Raw genomic sequence first — 12,801 nt, 5'->3', positions numbered from 1 at the left:
TACAACATAGCATAATTGACATAACTTAAATTGAAACATGAACTGAACTTGACTTGACATGAACTTGATTTGAAACTTGACTTAGTATGAACTTACTCTGAAACTTGAATTAACATGAAAAATACATACTTCACAGTTGTTGTGGCCCCATGTATTCTACACAAACTGAATGTACTCAATATGAAACGTGACTGGAAAACGAAAGGACTGGAACGCTGACGTAACATAACGTGATTTAAACATAACTTGAAATACATGACCAACTTGAGATAGAAACATTTCGTAACATGGCATAACATATAATAGACAACATATTTAACATGACATACTTGTAATGTACAGTAATACATGACAGAATATATTATGTAACAGATAAAAATTGATGACAGAATAAATTCTGTATAATAGACAATTACGTGATAACTTGGCATGGCATGACATATATGATAACATACATACATACACTGTGGTTCCTTTACTTAGCACACATACACAGTAGACTACTAGTAAGTTAAAAGCTAATTTACCTCGATTTCCGCGTTTCTTATAAAACTTCAAGTGCGATCACGAGGAACTGTAATTAGTGATTCTAAAAGTTAGAACTAAATTACTAATAATTTGAAATATGGAAAATACTAACTTAAAAAGTAAAATTTTCATTTTACTCTCTACATGTGGGAAAATGACCGTTTTACCCATAACTTAAGGATTTTGCATATTAACTCTAAAAGTTTCCAAAATTTACATTCCTCGTGTAAATTTTGTCCTAAACTTAAATATCAACTCAGAAAAATTTAAAACAAAACACAACTATGAAAAACACACTATGGCCGAAACATCCATAAGCCATTTCCCTTGATTTTTTTTTTTTGTTGCAATTCTTTTCAATTTCAAAACTCATGCTTAAACCAAAATTTTGCAACAAACATCTTCCAATCCTAAGTTCAAAACCATACTTAAAACATCCATTTAGAAAAAGCTAATAATCAATAACAAGCTTTTTTGTAAAAAGATCCAAGCACTTGAATCACAAGTTTTGACTTTAAATCAAAACATATCCAAGAGTTTCAAAAATCAAATCTTATTTCTAACATATTCATAATATCATCCTAACATCAACCATACTTTAAATCATCAAACCAAAGTCACCAAAATCACAAAATAACATTTGGAGTTTTTGGTTTTACACTTAGTCCAAAAACAGAAACTTTTTCCTCAACTAGTTTTGATAAATCTCTTGATCTATGACTTATAAATATATGATTTTCAAACCAAACCATCACATGGTTTAAAAAGATATCCTAAAACATATATAAGCTTATAATTCAAGATCACATAGTTAGAAATTAACCAAAACATAAATTTAGCCAAGAATATCCACACTTTGGCTTGTTTGAATATCTCTTTGCATAAAATTTCATATCTTTGAAACTAATATCAAATATCTTCAAAATAATAATATAACATGTATATAAGATACTTAGGATCCTCTAATACAATTATTAAAGTCATTAGAATAGGTTTAGACCACCAAAGAGTTAAACTTTCTCAAAACAGAAACTGTTTTTCTTCTTCCAGTTTCTAAGTTTCTAAATCTAAGAAAATATTTCATCAAAACCTTTAATCATGCAAAAAATCCTCAACCAATAGTCACATATACATGTTAACAATACTCCATAAAAATTTCGGACCAATATCTATCCATTAGCTTGGTCAAAAACTCCAAACTATAACATATTCTCCAGTTTATCTCCCAGAATGACATTTTTATAGTTTACACAATATTTGACTGACCAAATGATCTTCAAATGGGGCAAATAAGATATCCATATAAACTAGACTAAAAAAGGAACAACTTATATGAAGGAGACTTTATGATAAAACACTTACAACAGCTTCGAAATGGGCGTGCAAAAAAATTCCTAAAAGCTATCCAAGAGAGTGTTTGATAATCTTTTATTGGAAGGTGTAATTGAAGATAAGTTCATGGGTGCTGGCTGGACATACTTATGGACGAGATAAGGGAGGTGATAAGGCTGAAGTTGAGAGTTGAGTGTGGTTTTCTCCTACCCAAAATATCTATAAAAGATTATCTCATAATATTCTATCCAATAATATCTACAAAAAATCAACTTAAGATATTTTTATCTAATAATATCTATAAAAATTAACTCAAAATATTTTTACCCAATAATATTCACGAAAATTACCTCAAGATATTTATTTTTATCCAATAATATCTACAGTTTTGAACAGACGTTTTGTCCGAAAATATGAAAAAATGTTATTGCGCCATAAGACTTTAAATAACCCTCCGAGTCTAATGGCACAAATCATAATATATTTTGACACTTCTAACTATCTTCAATAATCAAAAACACACTTCTGATACCATAGTAAATAATAACACTAACTATGTAGTTAGACAAAAACCTATACGATTAATGGATTCGTGAAAACTTATGAGGTTTTCACGAGGTTTCTAAAGTTAATAGAAATTTCACAATTGAATTTCTAGCGGGATGTTACACTATATCATCAAATAATAAGAAAATAATAATAAATAGCATTAATTTAGTAACACTTATTCAAGAATAATTATGACACTAAATTCAAGAGATTTGAAATCATTTCATACGGCCGTTGATAAATTCACGTTGACTAAATTAATTTTCTGCGGTGGTAGTTGTAAACTGATGGTTACCTACGCGGTTTTGATTATGCGAAAGACACGCTTGATGGGATGTAAAATTTCCGTTTGAATAGCGAATGTATTTAATTTTATTGATATATATTTTTTTTAATTTTTATGAAAAATATAATAAATATTTTTTTAATCTTAAAATAATAATAATATTAAAAATAATATTTTATTTAATTTTAAATGTAAAGTTATCTCATTTGATCTTATTTTCCAAACCGCAGTTGGTTTTTGAGTATGGGATGCTAACATCTGTGGACAACATTTCTGTCCTTGTTTCTCGTTCTTTTTGTGGCAATGTGATGCAAAATATTCTAAAGAAATGTGGCAAAACATCGACGGCTTAGCTTGCAAGAAATATATAACATCTGGCTACCAAGCAATCTCTTTATTTCCGTGGGAATGTCGTCTTGTTTTATTTGAGAGAGAGAGATTTGCTTCTATTTCAATTTTCATGGTAATTTGCTGTGGTGAACATTATAGACGATAGAGAAATGATTTGCCTCTATTTCACGCACTGATTAAAAAAAAAAAGATAAATCTAAAATTTACATAAAAAAAAAAAAAATATTTTTTAATAATAAACCATAATTTTATTTATTTTTAAATGGACTTAAAAGAATTATCGAAAACTCCACTCAACCCCCGGTCCTCAATCACACACCACACACTGAACCCGGTTCCTTTACCCACGTCACTTATCGTTGATTACCTACCCTTCTCCCCTTCTCCATCACCTCGAAATCAAGCCCGTTCCCTCACCCCAGTCACTTCTCCCAACTCTTCTCCCCTTTTGCATCACCTTGAAACTACCAAAATCTCTTCGAATCCAACATACTTCTTGCAAACTCCTACAGACATAGCCACTTAAACCCAAGTCGTCTTCAGATTAAAACCTGGAAATTTCCAGACCCAAAATACATAAAGCATGATCTGAAACCCAAAAACAGAGAAATATTTGTTTTGTATTTGACTTTCACATTTCTATTATTATTAAGATTTTTTTCCCTTTTGGGATTTTATTTTTGAAATAAATATTAGTTCTTTGTTGTATGATTTGGGTAATACTTTACTTATACAAGAAAAAGAAAGGACTGTGAGTAGAGGAGGATTGGTGGGGTTTGGTGTTGATAGGATTTCGGAGTCGATAGTGGCATTGTTGATCATCAGATTATTACAACCCGTAATCCCAAAACCACGAATAAGAAGAGTGAAAATAAGATAACAAATCTGAGAAAGTTATGAATCTTTTCATGAACATGTGGTCAGCAGATTTAAAAAGAGCACTGGGCCAAAGAGTCAATTTAGAGGGAATTGTTTCTTCGGCTATGGTGGCAAATACAACAAAAGTTTCTTGGGCCACTGGGTGATGGAGGGAGAGATGAGAGAGAAGGTTTAGAGTTAGCTTGGGGCAGGTATGATTTCAGAGGAATGTGGCTTGACCTTTTAGCTACGCAAGGCTCATGCGTTGCGGTGACAACGATGAGGGGGTGGTGGGGCGCTAGTGGGGGGAAGCTGTTTTTTGGGGGATGTTTTTTTCTTAAAAAAAGTCTACTTATAAATATACTTGTGTACTAATATGTGTATCAATTTATTATAATTGATTAAAAAATAAATTTTATTAAAAACAGTGTTAATTTAAATTTTAAATAAAAAAAAATCAGTATTGATATATAAATTAATATACGACTTTATTTATACATAATAAAACTTTTTTTTTAACTGATTCAATCCTCAATCTAAGGCCCAACGAGAAACACAGAGAGATTGTATAGAAAACAACATTGTCATGGCTATCCATTATTTTTTGTTTTTAGAGAAATGATAATAGTAATTGTGAGTGTCTAAGTATTGTTTAATTATTTTGAAAAAAAAAGTAAATAAATAAAATATTTATATAAAAAATTAATTTTTATTAAAAGAATCTATTTTTTTTTTTTAGGTGTACGTATGATTACTATTTTTTTTTAGGTGTTTCCATGAGCTGGATTGATAAAAAGCTTATCCAACTATATCTTCTTTGAGGGGAAGGAAAGCATTATCTCAGTTTGCTTAAAACACATGATATGACAAAAATGAGTAAAGTTTTTGTCCAACACCCAGAAATGGGATTAATAAACAAAATATATATATATATACACTAGACTGATGATAATTTTGACAAAATACTATACTAATCTATTTTCTGGTAAAATACCACAACAGCCTTACTCCTTCGTATAATTTATTTTTGGTGAATATTCATGAATGGGGAAGACGTGCACGCCCTACTAGGCAAAAGAAAACATCAAGATATGAGCATCTGGCCCCATTAATTAGTGCAATTAAATCACCACTTGCATTCCCATACCTTTCAAAATTCTCAGCCCACAGAACTGAAGCATCAACCACCACTCCAGCTTCAGCACCTGGTTTTTTGTTCTCGAGTTTTCTCGAGGACTCTGGCCTCCTCCTTTCTTTATTAACAAGCAAGAATGTAGGTGGCTATTTAAAAAAAAAAAAAAAAGGGTAGCTATATTGAGTTCCAATGAATATGGCTCTGCCCCTGATGCTGAACGCTTAGCTCCATGGCTTTTCCACCTAAATTAGACCTGCCGGTGTTTAAGCTTCTACTGTGAATCTTGCAATTTCTTTGATTCGTGGACTTAATTTTAATAGCAATATCATCTTTGTTTCATAAAATGAAAGTTCTTACAAACTTGTACATCTTTTAATCGTAATATAAAATTAGCAATTCTCCAGCACTGCACAAGTGAAAAAAAAAGAAAAAAAAGGAAAAAAAGGTGTCATTTTCTACAAGGTTCCCTCCTTTTTGCAGTCGCGTATCGCTCTTAAAAGCCAATCCAATCACCTGTAGATACTGCAGACTATAAGTCAGGTATCTGCAAGTGGGTGGGCCTGATCAGGCTCTTACCCTCTTAAATGCCGATTCTTTTTCCTCACATTTATAAATGGTAGCTATCAAATGGAGCTTCACACATTCACAAAGGCAATCTCTTGGCCGTTTTCAACTAATTCAAACACATGGCATTCTCGAGCATCTTTCCAGCAATGAAGGGGCTGTTTTCTGGCATAACAAAGGCGGCTTTGTGGTCTAAAGAGACTGCAATTGATGTTTTTGGAACTGGGTTTTTTACTAGAGCGATGAAGCGAGTAGCTTCTGTTATATTCACCTGCATTCTTGCATTGGGTACGTCCTTTCTCTTTTGCTACTTTATTATACCAGGATGCTGGTCAGCCTGGTCTCATGGATTAGGCTAAGGAACCATGTAGCCATTGAAAATAAGTGGTTCTGTCTTCAGTCTCTAATGGTCAGAACTCAGAGCCGTACATGCCATAAGGCATTCCAAAATCCAGTTCTACAAAGTTTGAAACATTCACAAGGCTCCACCTTTACACCAACTGAACTATGGCTCACCGATTAAGCTTCATCATGCACGCCACTGTTAGTGCTATTCGATTTCCATCACTTCTAATATTCATGGAGATTCATGGAACATTACCAACATGCAAATGGCAGAAAGAATCCTTCAAAATCATCTTCTTGCAGCCCAATTGTTTAGTCAGAAAATTACCTACTTTAAGACTAATTCATAGAAAATAATCAACATGGAAAATTCAATCTCATTGTCTTAGTTACCGATTGCAACACAAATGCTTTGTGGTTTTGCAGGAGGTGCTATAGTCGGAGTATTTGTTGGGGCCATCAAGGGCCAGACCACAGAAACTGGGTTCCTAAATGGAGCAGGGATAGGAGCAGTGACAGGGGCCTTTGCAGGCATTCATTTACTGGAATCAGCTGCTGATTGTGAGTCATTGTCAAAGGTAGTTTTTAATGTGCTAATCAATTTGCAGGATGGCATTAGCATATTTTGAAAAAATGCTCAACATAGTATTGTCAATTGTGGTCCATATCCTTGTTATGGCTACTACATAGTATATGTCCTTTTAATGGATGTGGGTGTTCTGACCATTCTACTATGACAGACCGCCCTCTTAGGTAGTTTGATGAGTGGGAAGGTATTCGTGGAATGGGTTTGCCCAGCAGTGCTAAAGGCCTATCAGTGGCAAGTAAGTAAATGATCTCTATTTATCCTTCCAACAAGCTTACTCATTTATGCAGGACTGGTGTTCAATGTTTTGTTTATGCAATGGAAAACTATTGGGCAGGTCGGAAACCTTGAAACAAGTTATCAAGAAGCTTATGATATCTATGACATCGGTGGAGTCAAGGGGTTATCCAACAGCTGCATTCAAAAGCTTCCAATTCATATATTTCATTCTAGCAAGATGATCAAATCATGTCATGATTTCTGCTGCTCAATTTGCTTGCAGGTGAGCATGATTATCTTATAAGTAAGGGTATGAAAGAGACTTTAAAAACAATGTCGACAATCTGTGCGAATATGGCATTTTTTCTCCCTAGTCTTGGTAAATTTAGGATCTTTCGCAATATCCATTTGGCCATATTTCATATTTTGGAGCTAAAACAATATATGCGGTGTCTCTGAATTATTAAGGAAAGGATGTCGATGATATTTTCAGGATTTCAAGGATGAAAACTCAGTGAGAGAACTTCCCAATTGCGGACACCTCTTTCATGTGGGCTGCATAGACAAGTGGCTAACCCGACAAGGCACTTGTCCAATGTGTAGAGAACGTGTGTGATGACACAAATGCATTGTAAATTAGAGCTTCACCTCACGACCAAATCAGAAAAGTGAGAATTTTCAAGCAATTGTGAATACAAATGCAATAATTTGTCGGAGCTTTTGGGAGGAATGCCTGCAAAATTCTAGTGTTTTCCGTATTGGATATATAAAGTACTGTTGTCCAGATGACTAACACAAGAGGGGGAGTGAATTGAATTGTATTAAAAAAATAATAATTATAAATCAAATATACAATATAAAATATAAACAAAATATGAAATAACAATAAATATAAAGAGTAAGGGTAAGAGAGAAACAAACTCAGTATGTTAACGAGGTTCGGCCCCACTGCCTACGTCTTCGCCTCAAGCTACCCCTTGAGGATTTCTAAATTCACTATTCAACCTCCTTCAGGTGGAGATAGAAACCTATTACACCTTTGAACAATACCGCTACAAAGGATTCGTGTAGAACACCCTCTACACTTGCAATCACCTTACACGTGGTGATTCAACTATTCCCCATGTAGAATACTTTCTACACGCACAAGGGTTATACACACCATTTTTCTGATACAAAAGCTGATAGTGGGTAGGTTATCAGAAAACACTCCTCAATGAGTGAAATAAGAATAATACAGCGCAAACTATATCTCTCAAAATGAATAAGGATTAAGGCTCAATGTTTAGAGAAGAGAAAATGAAAGTTTTGAATGAATGTTGTATGCTCTTGATGTTGTAAATGTGAAGCTCTCAAATGATCTATTTATAGGCATATGAGACTTCATATTCAAATTTAAAAAGATTTACATGTCAAAGACAACATCATTCACTTTTTCAAAAAATTCAAATAAAAGGTTCTTCTTTTTCAATTGTCAAAGACAACATCATTCACTTTTTTAAAAAAAGCAAACCTAATCTTTTACTTTTGGCATATGACAAAATGAGTACACTTTCCTTTTCAAAAAATTCAAACCTAATCTTTTACTTTTTGCATATGACAAAAGGAGCACACTTTCCTTTTCAAAAAACTCAAACCTAATCTTTTACTTTTTGTATATGACAAAATGAGCACACTTTACTTTTCAAATTTTCCAAATAAAATCATCTACCTTTTGTATAAGTCTAAAAAAGTATCAATCACTTTTGAAAATATTTAAATAAAGCATGCACATGTGAAAGATGACAATCAATCATCTTTAATATTTTCAAAGTTCAACTATTTGATCAAGGCATGCACATGTAAAAGATGACAATCAATCATCTTTAATATTTTTAAAGTTCAACCCTTTAATCAAGGCATGCACATGTAAAAGATGACAATCAATCATCTTTCAAAATTTTCAAATTTAATTTTCAAAAATATTCATGCACATGTGGAAAATGTATTTTAATGCTTTATGATAAAATATTAATTTTGAGCATTAATCCTAATTTCAAATTTTAAGAGATTTACAACATTACTCTATGACTTTAATGTGAACTTGTTTCCTTCTTGCTCATGCTTGGTTCTTTGATGTGCTTGACTCTATTGTGTGGACAATTTGAACTTGAAACTCTTTTATTCTTTGAATTTATTTGTTATCATTAAAATCTATGTGTACTTTTATAATCACATAAAACTTAAAATTTTGGGTTCAACAAGTACAGCTCTGTACAGGATATGAGAATTGGTCAAGACCGAGCACAAAAGCTTGTCAGGCCGCCCAATCAGCTGCTCACTAACCAATAAAAATGCAAATAGGAATGGAAAATAACTTGAATCAAGACCTCTTATAAATCCTATAATAGATATTTCATACCCTTAAATAATTTTAAAAATTATGGGACTTCAAAAACATATCGAAGAACACTAGTATAATCAAATTAATTTGAATGTAAGGAAAAATAATTACAAATACCCTATTCGAACCACACCTCTAGTAAGAGAAATCTTAAAAATAAGGGATAGCTAACCACAACGCCTAACATTCCTCTAACTACTCTCCATCAAGTAAAAGGGAGGATTGATTAACCCCTTATTTTTTTAGTTTGCTTAGAAAAATTCCTAGAGTTGGCTCAAGTGGCGAACTCTGTAAGTTTGTGAGTATGCTCCTTCTAGATCTAAGGTTCAAATTTTTTTAAATACAAATAATTTTTAGAGGCCATCACACTAGAAGATTTTTTCATTGAATTATTCAAAACATACTTACAAAAAATTTTTTGTTGAGGGTCTGTGTACCTCCAAGATTAGTCAGAATGTTGTTCTTAAACATCCGGTGTCAATAAAAAAATAGTTTGTTTAGAAAAATATTAGTTTTTATTTTAATTTTTATTCTAATTATAGTAGTTGATGTTTTATGGTTTAAATAACTTTTTGAGAAGTGATACATTTATTTGTGAAGTATGCAAGAATTATATAATTATTTTTAAAAAAATAAATAAATAATTTTTACATAAAAAAATAATTTTAATAATTAATTTCACCTTTTTAATCAAATAGATTCTGCCTTGCCCACACAATTCGCGAGTACCATTACTCGTATAAAAGAACGACTTTATCACAAAAAAATCAACCCGAGTCCACAGTATCAAAATTCACACTACGAGACGCACAGCAGTTGGAGACGCTGTGTGCGAGACAGATAGAGAGAATGGCGTGGTGTGCGGCGAGGTCGATGCACGCGCCGATGATCGACGTGGGCGCACTTCGGAGACGGGCTCCGTTTGCCGCCGGCGTAGGATTTGCCTCAGTCGCTGGCACCACCCTGTGGCGCTCCTCATGTTCCTCTTCCAAGCGATCTATGCCCCCCTTCGCTTGCTTAGGCATTTCCACTGATTCTCGTGAGTTCCCTTCTTTTCTTTCCGCATTTACTAGAACGCCTTCTCAGGAAAGAGAAGGAAAAGAAAAAGAAAAACTTTAGGAATGTGGAATATTGTCCTGGTTTTACTCTAAATCGGTTTAAGTTGCCGATATAGGTTAGGTTTGAGTAGTCACTTTTTTGGTTTTTGAGTATTAAACTGTGCCAAAGTTCCGTTCCAAAGTTGAGGACTTTAGGAATTTATTTTACTCTGATCGAGTTTAGAATTGTAGTTGTTATTTGTTCTCACTGATTGCCGATTGGTTACAATATGAAGGTTAAACATTGGGAATAGAAAATATGTTCGAAATGGACGCATTTTTGGGGAATTTACGGCCTATTTCATACAAGTTTATCGAAGCAGATACGAGTTTACTTGGTCAATGGAAAATGTATTACCCTCAAACGGGAAGCGCCCCAGAACTACCTCTGGAGTCTGTGTGGTACCCACTACCCATGGGAATTTAAATCAGCTTTTCTCAACAAAATTCTGCATTATGGCAGCTTTCGATATAACATAGAGTTGTGGGGTTGGGGCCAGTGTCTTAAGCTACCTCATTTGAAAGAGAAGGGATAGTGATGATATTTTTGCTGTAATTCACCAGCTCAAATGATAACTTGATTTTTTATTTTTTCCAAAAATGAATTACTACATGACTAAGATTAGAAAAGTTAATACTTGTTCTGAATGTTATTTTATTAACTTTTATTTTATTTTATTCTGCAATCCCTGAACATCTGTGCGTATGATTTCATGATTGCAGGTGTAAAGGAAGCCGTTCAAACAGAAAAGGCTCCGGCTGCATTGGGACCGTATTCTCAGGCCATCAAAGCCAACAACTTTCTATTTGTTTCTGGTGTTCTCGGACTTGTTCCAGAGGTTTGTTCTATCACCGAGAGAATCTTGCTTACTACATTTCACCATTTCGTATGTGACTTTAAGTTTTGTGCGCCTTGGGAATCTATGCTGATGATATGTGATTTCAACATACATACAGACTGGGAAGTTCATCTCGGATTCTGTGGAAGATCAAACAGAGCAGGTTAAGTAAACTGTATACTCGAGATATATTACAGAGATATATCTAGTATTTTATATTTTTGCTTGGTATGTTCTTTCAAGCAATGTGCTTCTCTTCAGGAAATCAGTCTTTGATATAGCTCACATGACTTGAGCTGATAATTACATCTGATCAGGAAAAGCCAAAGTGAGATAGAAAATATGACAGTCACAATTGCTGTCCTACATTCTTAATCATTCCTATCATAGACCTAAGAGACATGCTGATGGATACTTTGCCTGTTGCTTTTGTATGTTACTTCAATTCTGAGGTTTTTTCATCCGTAAGATATATGTGTATTGCCACGTTCAGTGGAAATTGTTAATCCTTGGGCTCTTACCCATAATTATATTTGCTCTATGGGTATCTTGTCTCCCTTATTCAAGCTCAAAGACCGTGGCACATTTTTTTCAGATATGTTGATAGGTCCTCTTAATGACACTTGGCTCAGTAAAAGATTTGCAGTCAATGGTTCTTGTTTCCAATTTTCAAAGCAGACTGTTTCAAACATATTCATAGGAATGAGAATTTGCAGGTTCTCAGAAATATGGGGGAAATACTGAAAGCTGGTGGTGCAAGCTATGCCTCAGTAGTTAAGACAACTATTATGTAAGAATTCCTCTATTACTCTGCACTGTTGCCATGATCTCAAAAAATGAGTGTCACCAAAGAAATGAGTTCCTTTTTAATTTTTTGCTGCAGGTTAGCTGACTTGAAAGACTTCAAGAAAGTGAATGAGATTTATGCTAAATGTGAGTTCTAGAACTAACATTGATGTTTTTATGCTAATAGAAAAACTTGGACTTGGCAAGCAAACAGATGTGTGGTCAACTGTGTTTGCACCATGTATATTGTATTAAACCAGGCAATTTTTTACATGTAGATCTTAAAAATTCCCAGTGTGGGTATCTTTTTGATAGATAGACCGTATAGCTTAGTAGTTGAGACATTTGCTCACAGTTGATCACATCAAACAAATTGGAGTAGCCATTGTTAAATTTCCTGATGACCATTGATGCCTGATTAAATGGTTTGCTTGACAGACTTTCCTTCCCCTGCCCCGGCTCGTTCAACATATCAAGTGGCAGCATTACCATTGGATGCCAAGATCGAAATTGAGTGCATTGCTGCCACATGAACTCCTTTGATGTATGGCATGTGCTTCGTTAGACAGCTCTGGTTAATAAGGTGGAAGGGGTATCACCGAGATTTGGAGTTGGACTTTGTTTTGTCTCCCAGTGGAGGTTGTAGTTACTTTAAGAATGCTATCATAATAATTGAACTTGTAAAAACTGATGAGAGAGCATCAATTAGCAGCACAAGGATATCCAGTGCAGTGTCCTTGTTAAGAAGACACCGAGAAAGTATTCGGTTCACCTGTTTTGGCAGGGAATGGAATGTAACGCATATTCATTGTTTTAAAACCAAGTTATCTTCCGAGTTTTTAGTGCAATGCATGCACCGTTAGTGCCATGAAAGCATGCGAGTAGCCATCTCAAATGGCCAAATCGAAAAGTGGTGTTGCCCATTAAATGAGAGTGAGTAGGC

The 12,801-nt window shown here is 33.9% G+C and overlaps 2 protein-coding genes across 2 annotated transcripts; both read left to right on the top strand.

Moving 5' to 3' along the window:
• The first annotated feature begins 5,592 nt into the window (after positions 1 to 5,592).
• LOC122289430 (NEP1-interacting protein-like 1) lies at positions 5,593 to 7,469 on the top strand. The gene is made up of 5 exons (XM_043096400.1): positions 5,593 to 5,891; positions 6,375 to 6,526; positions 6,689 to 6,772; positions 6,872 to 7,036; positions 7,247 to 7,469. Exons 1-5 carry the CDS (start codon positions 5,726 to 5,728, stop codon positions 7,367 to 7,369), a joined length of 690 nt encoding a protein of 229 aa, XP_042952334.1. The 5' UTR covers positions 5,593 to 5,725; the 3' UTR covers positions 7,370 to 7,469.
• Positions 7,470 to 9,896: 2,427 nt separating this feature from the next.
• On the top strand, positions 9,897 to 12,706 carry LOC122289707 (reactive Intermediate Deaminase A, chloroplastic). The gene is made up of 6 exons (XM_043096922.1): positions 9,897 to 10,175; positions 10,957 to 11,072; positions 11,191 to 11,235; positions 11,789 to 11,862; positions 11,956 to 12,005; positions 12,297 to 12,706. Exons 1-6 carry the CDS (start codon positions 9,986 to 9,988, stop codon positions 12,389 to 12,391), a joined length of 570 nt encoding a protein of 189 aa, XP_042952856.1. The 5' UTR covers positions 9,897 to 9,985; the 3' UTR covers positions 12,392 to 12,706.
• Positions 12,707 to 12,801: the final 95 nt, after the last annotated feature.

This window comes from Carya illinoinensis, chromosome 12 (assembly GCF_018687715.1).
Source record: "Carya illinoinensis cultivar Pawnee chromosome 12, C.illinoinensisPawnee_v1, whole genome shotgun sequence".
Lineage (NCBI taxonomy): Eukaryota > Viridiplantae > Streptophyta > Magnoliopsida > Fagales > Juglandaceae > Carya > Carya illinoinensis.
The sequence above is the reverse complement of the archived record's forward strand: the minus strand, read 5'-3'. Positions and strand labels throughout refer to the sequence as shown.

What these genes read in the sequence shown, in the direction of transcription:
- LOC122289430 (XM_043096400.1), top strand. Translation starts at nt 5,726, where the DNA reads ATGGCATTCTCGAGCATCTTTCCAGCAATGAAGGGGCTGTTTTCTGGC. An exon ending in CACCTGCATTCTTGCATTGG is followed by an intron (nt 5,892 to 6,374) that starts GTACGTCCTTTC and finishes GTGGTTTTGCAG; the next exon opens with GAGGTGCTATAGTCGGAGTA. An exon ending in ATTGTGAGTCATTGTCAAAG is followed by an intron (nt 6,527 to 6,688) that starts GTAGTTTTTAAT and finishes CTACTATGACAG; the next exon opens with ACCGCCCTCTTAGGTAGTTT.
- LOC122289707 (XM_043096922.1), top strand. Translation starts at nt 9,986, where the DNA reads ATGGCGTGGTGTGCGGCGAGGTCGATGCACGCGCCGATGATCGACGTG. An exon ending in GTAGTTAAGACAACTATTAT is followed by an intron (nt 11,863 to 11,955) that starts GTAAGAATTCCT and finishes TTTTTGCTGCAG; the next exon opens with GTTAGCTGACTTGAAAGACT. An exon ending in GAATGAGATTTATGCTAAAT is followed by an intron (nt 12,006 to 12,296) that starts GTGAGTTCTAGA and finishes TTTGCTTGACAG; the next exon opens with ACTTTCCTTCCCCTGCCCCG.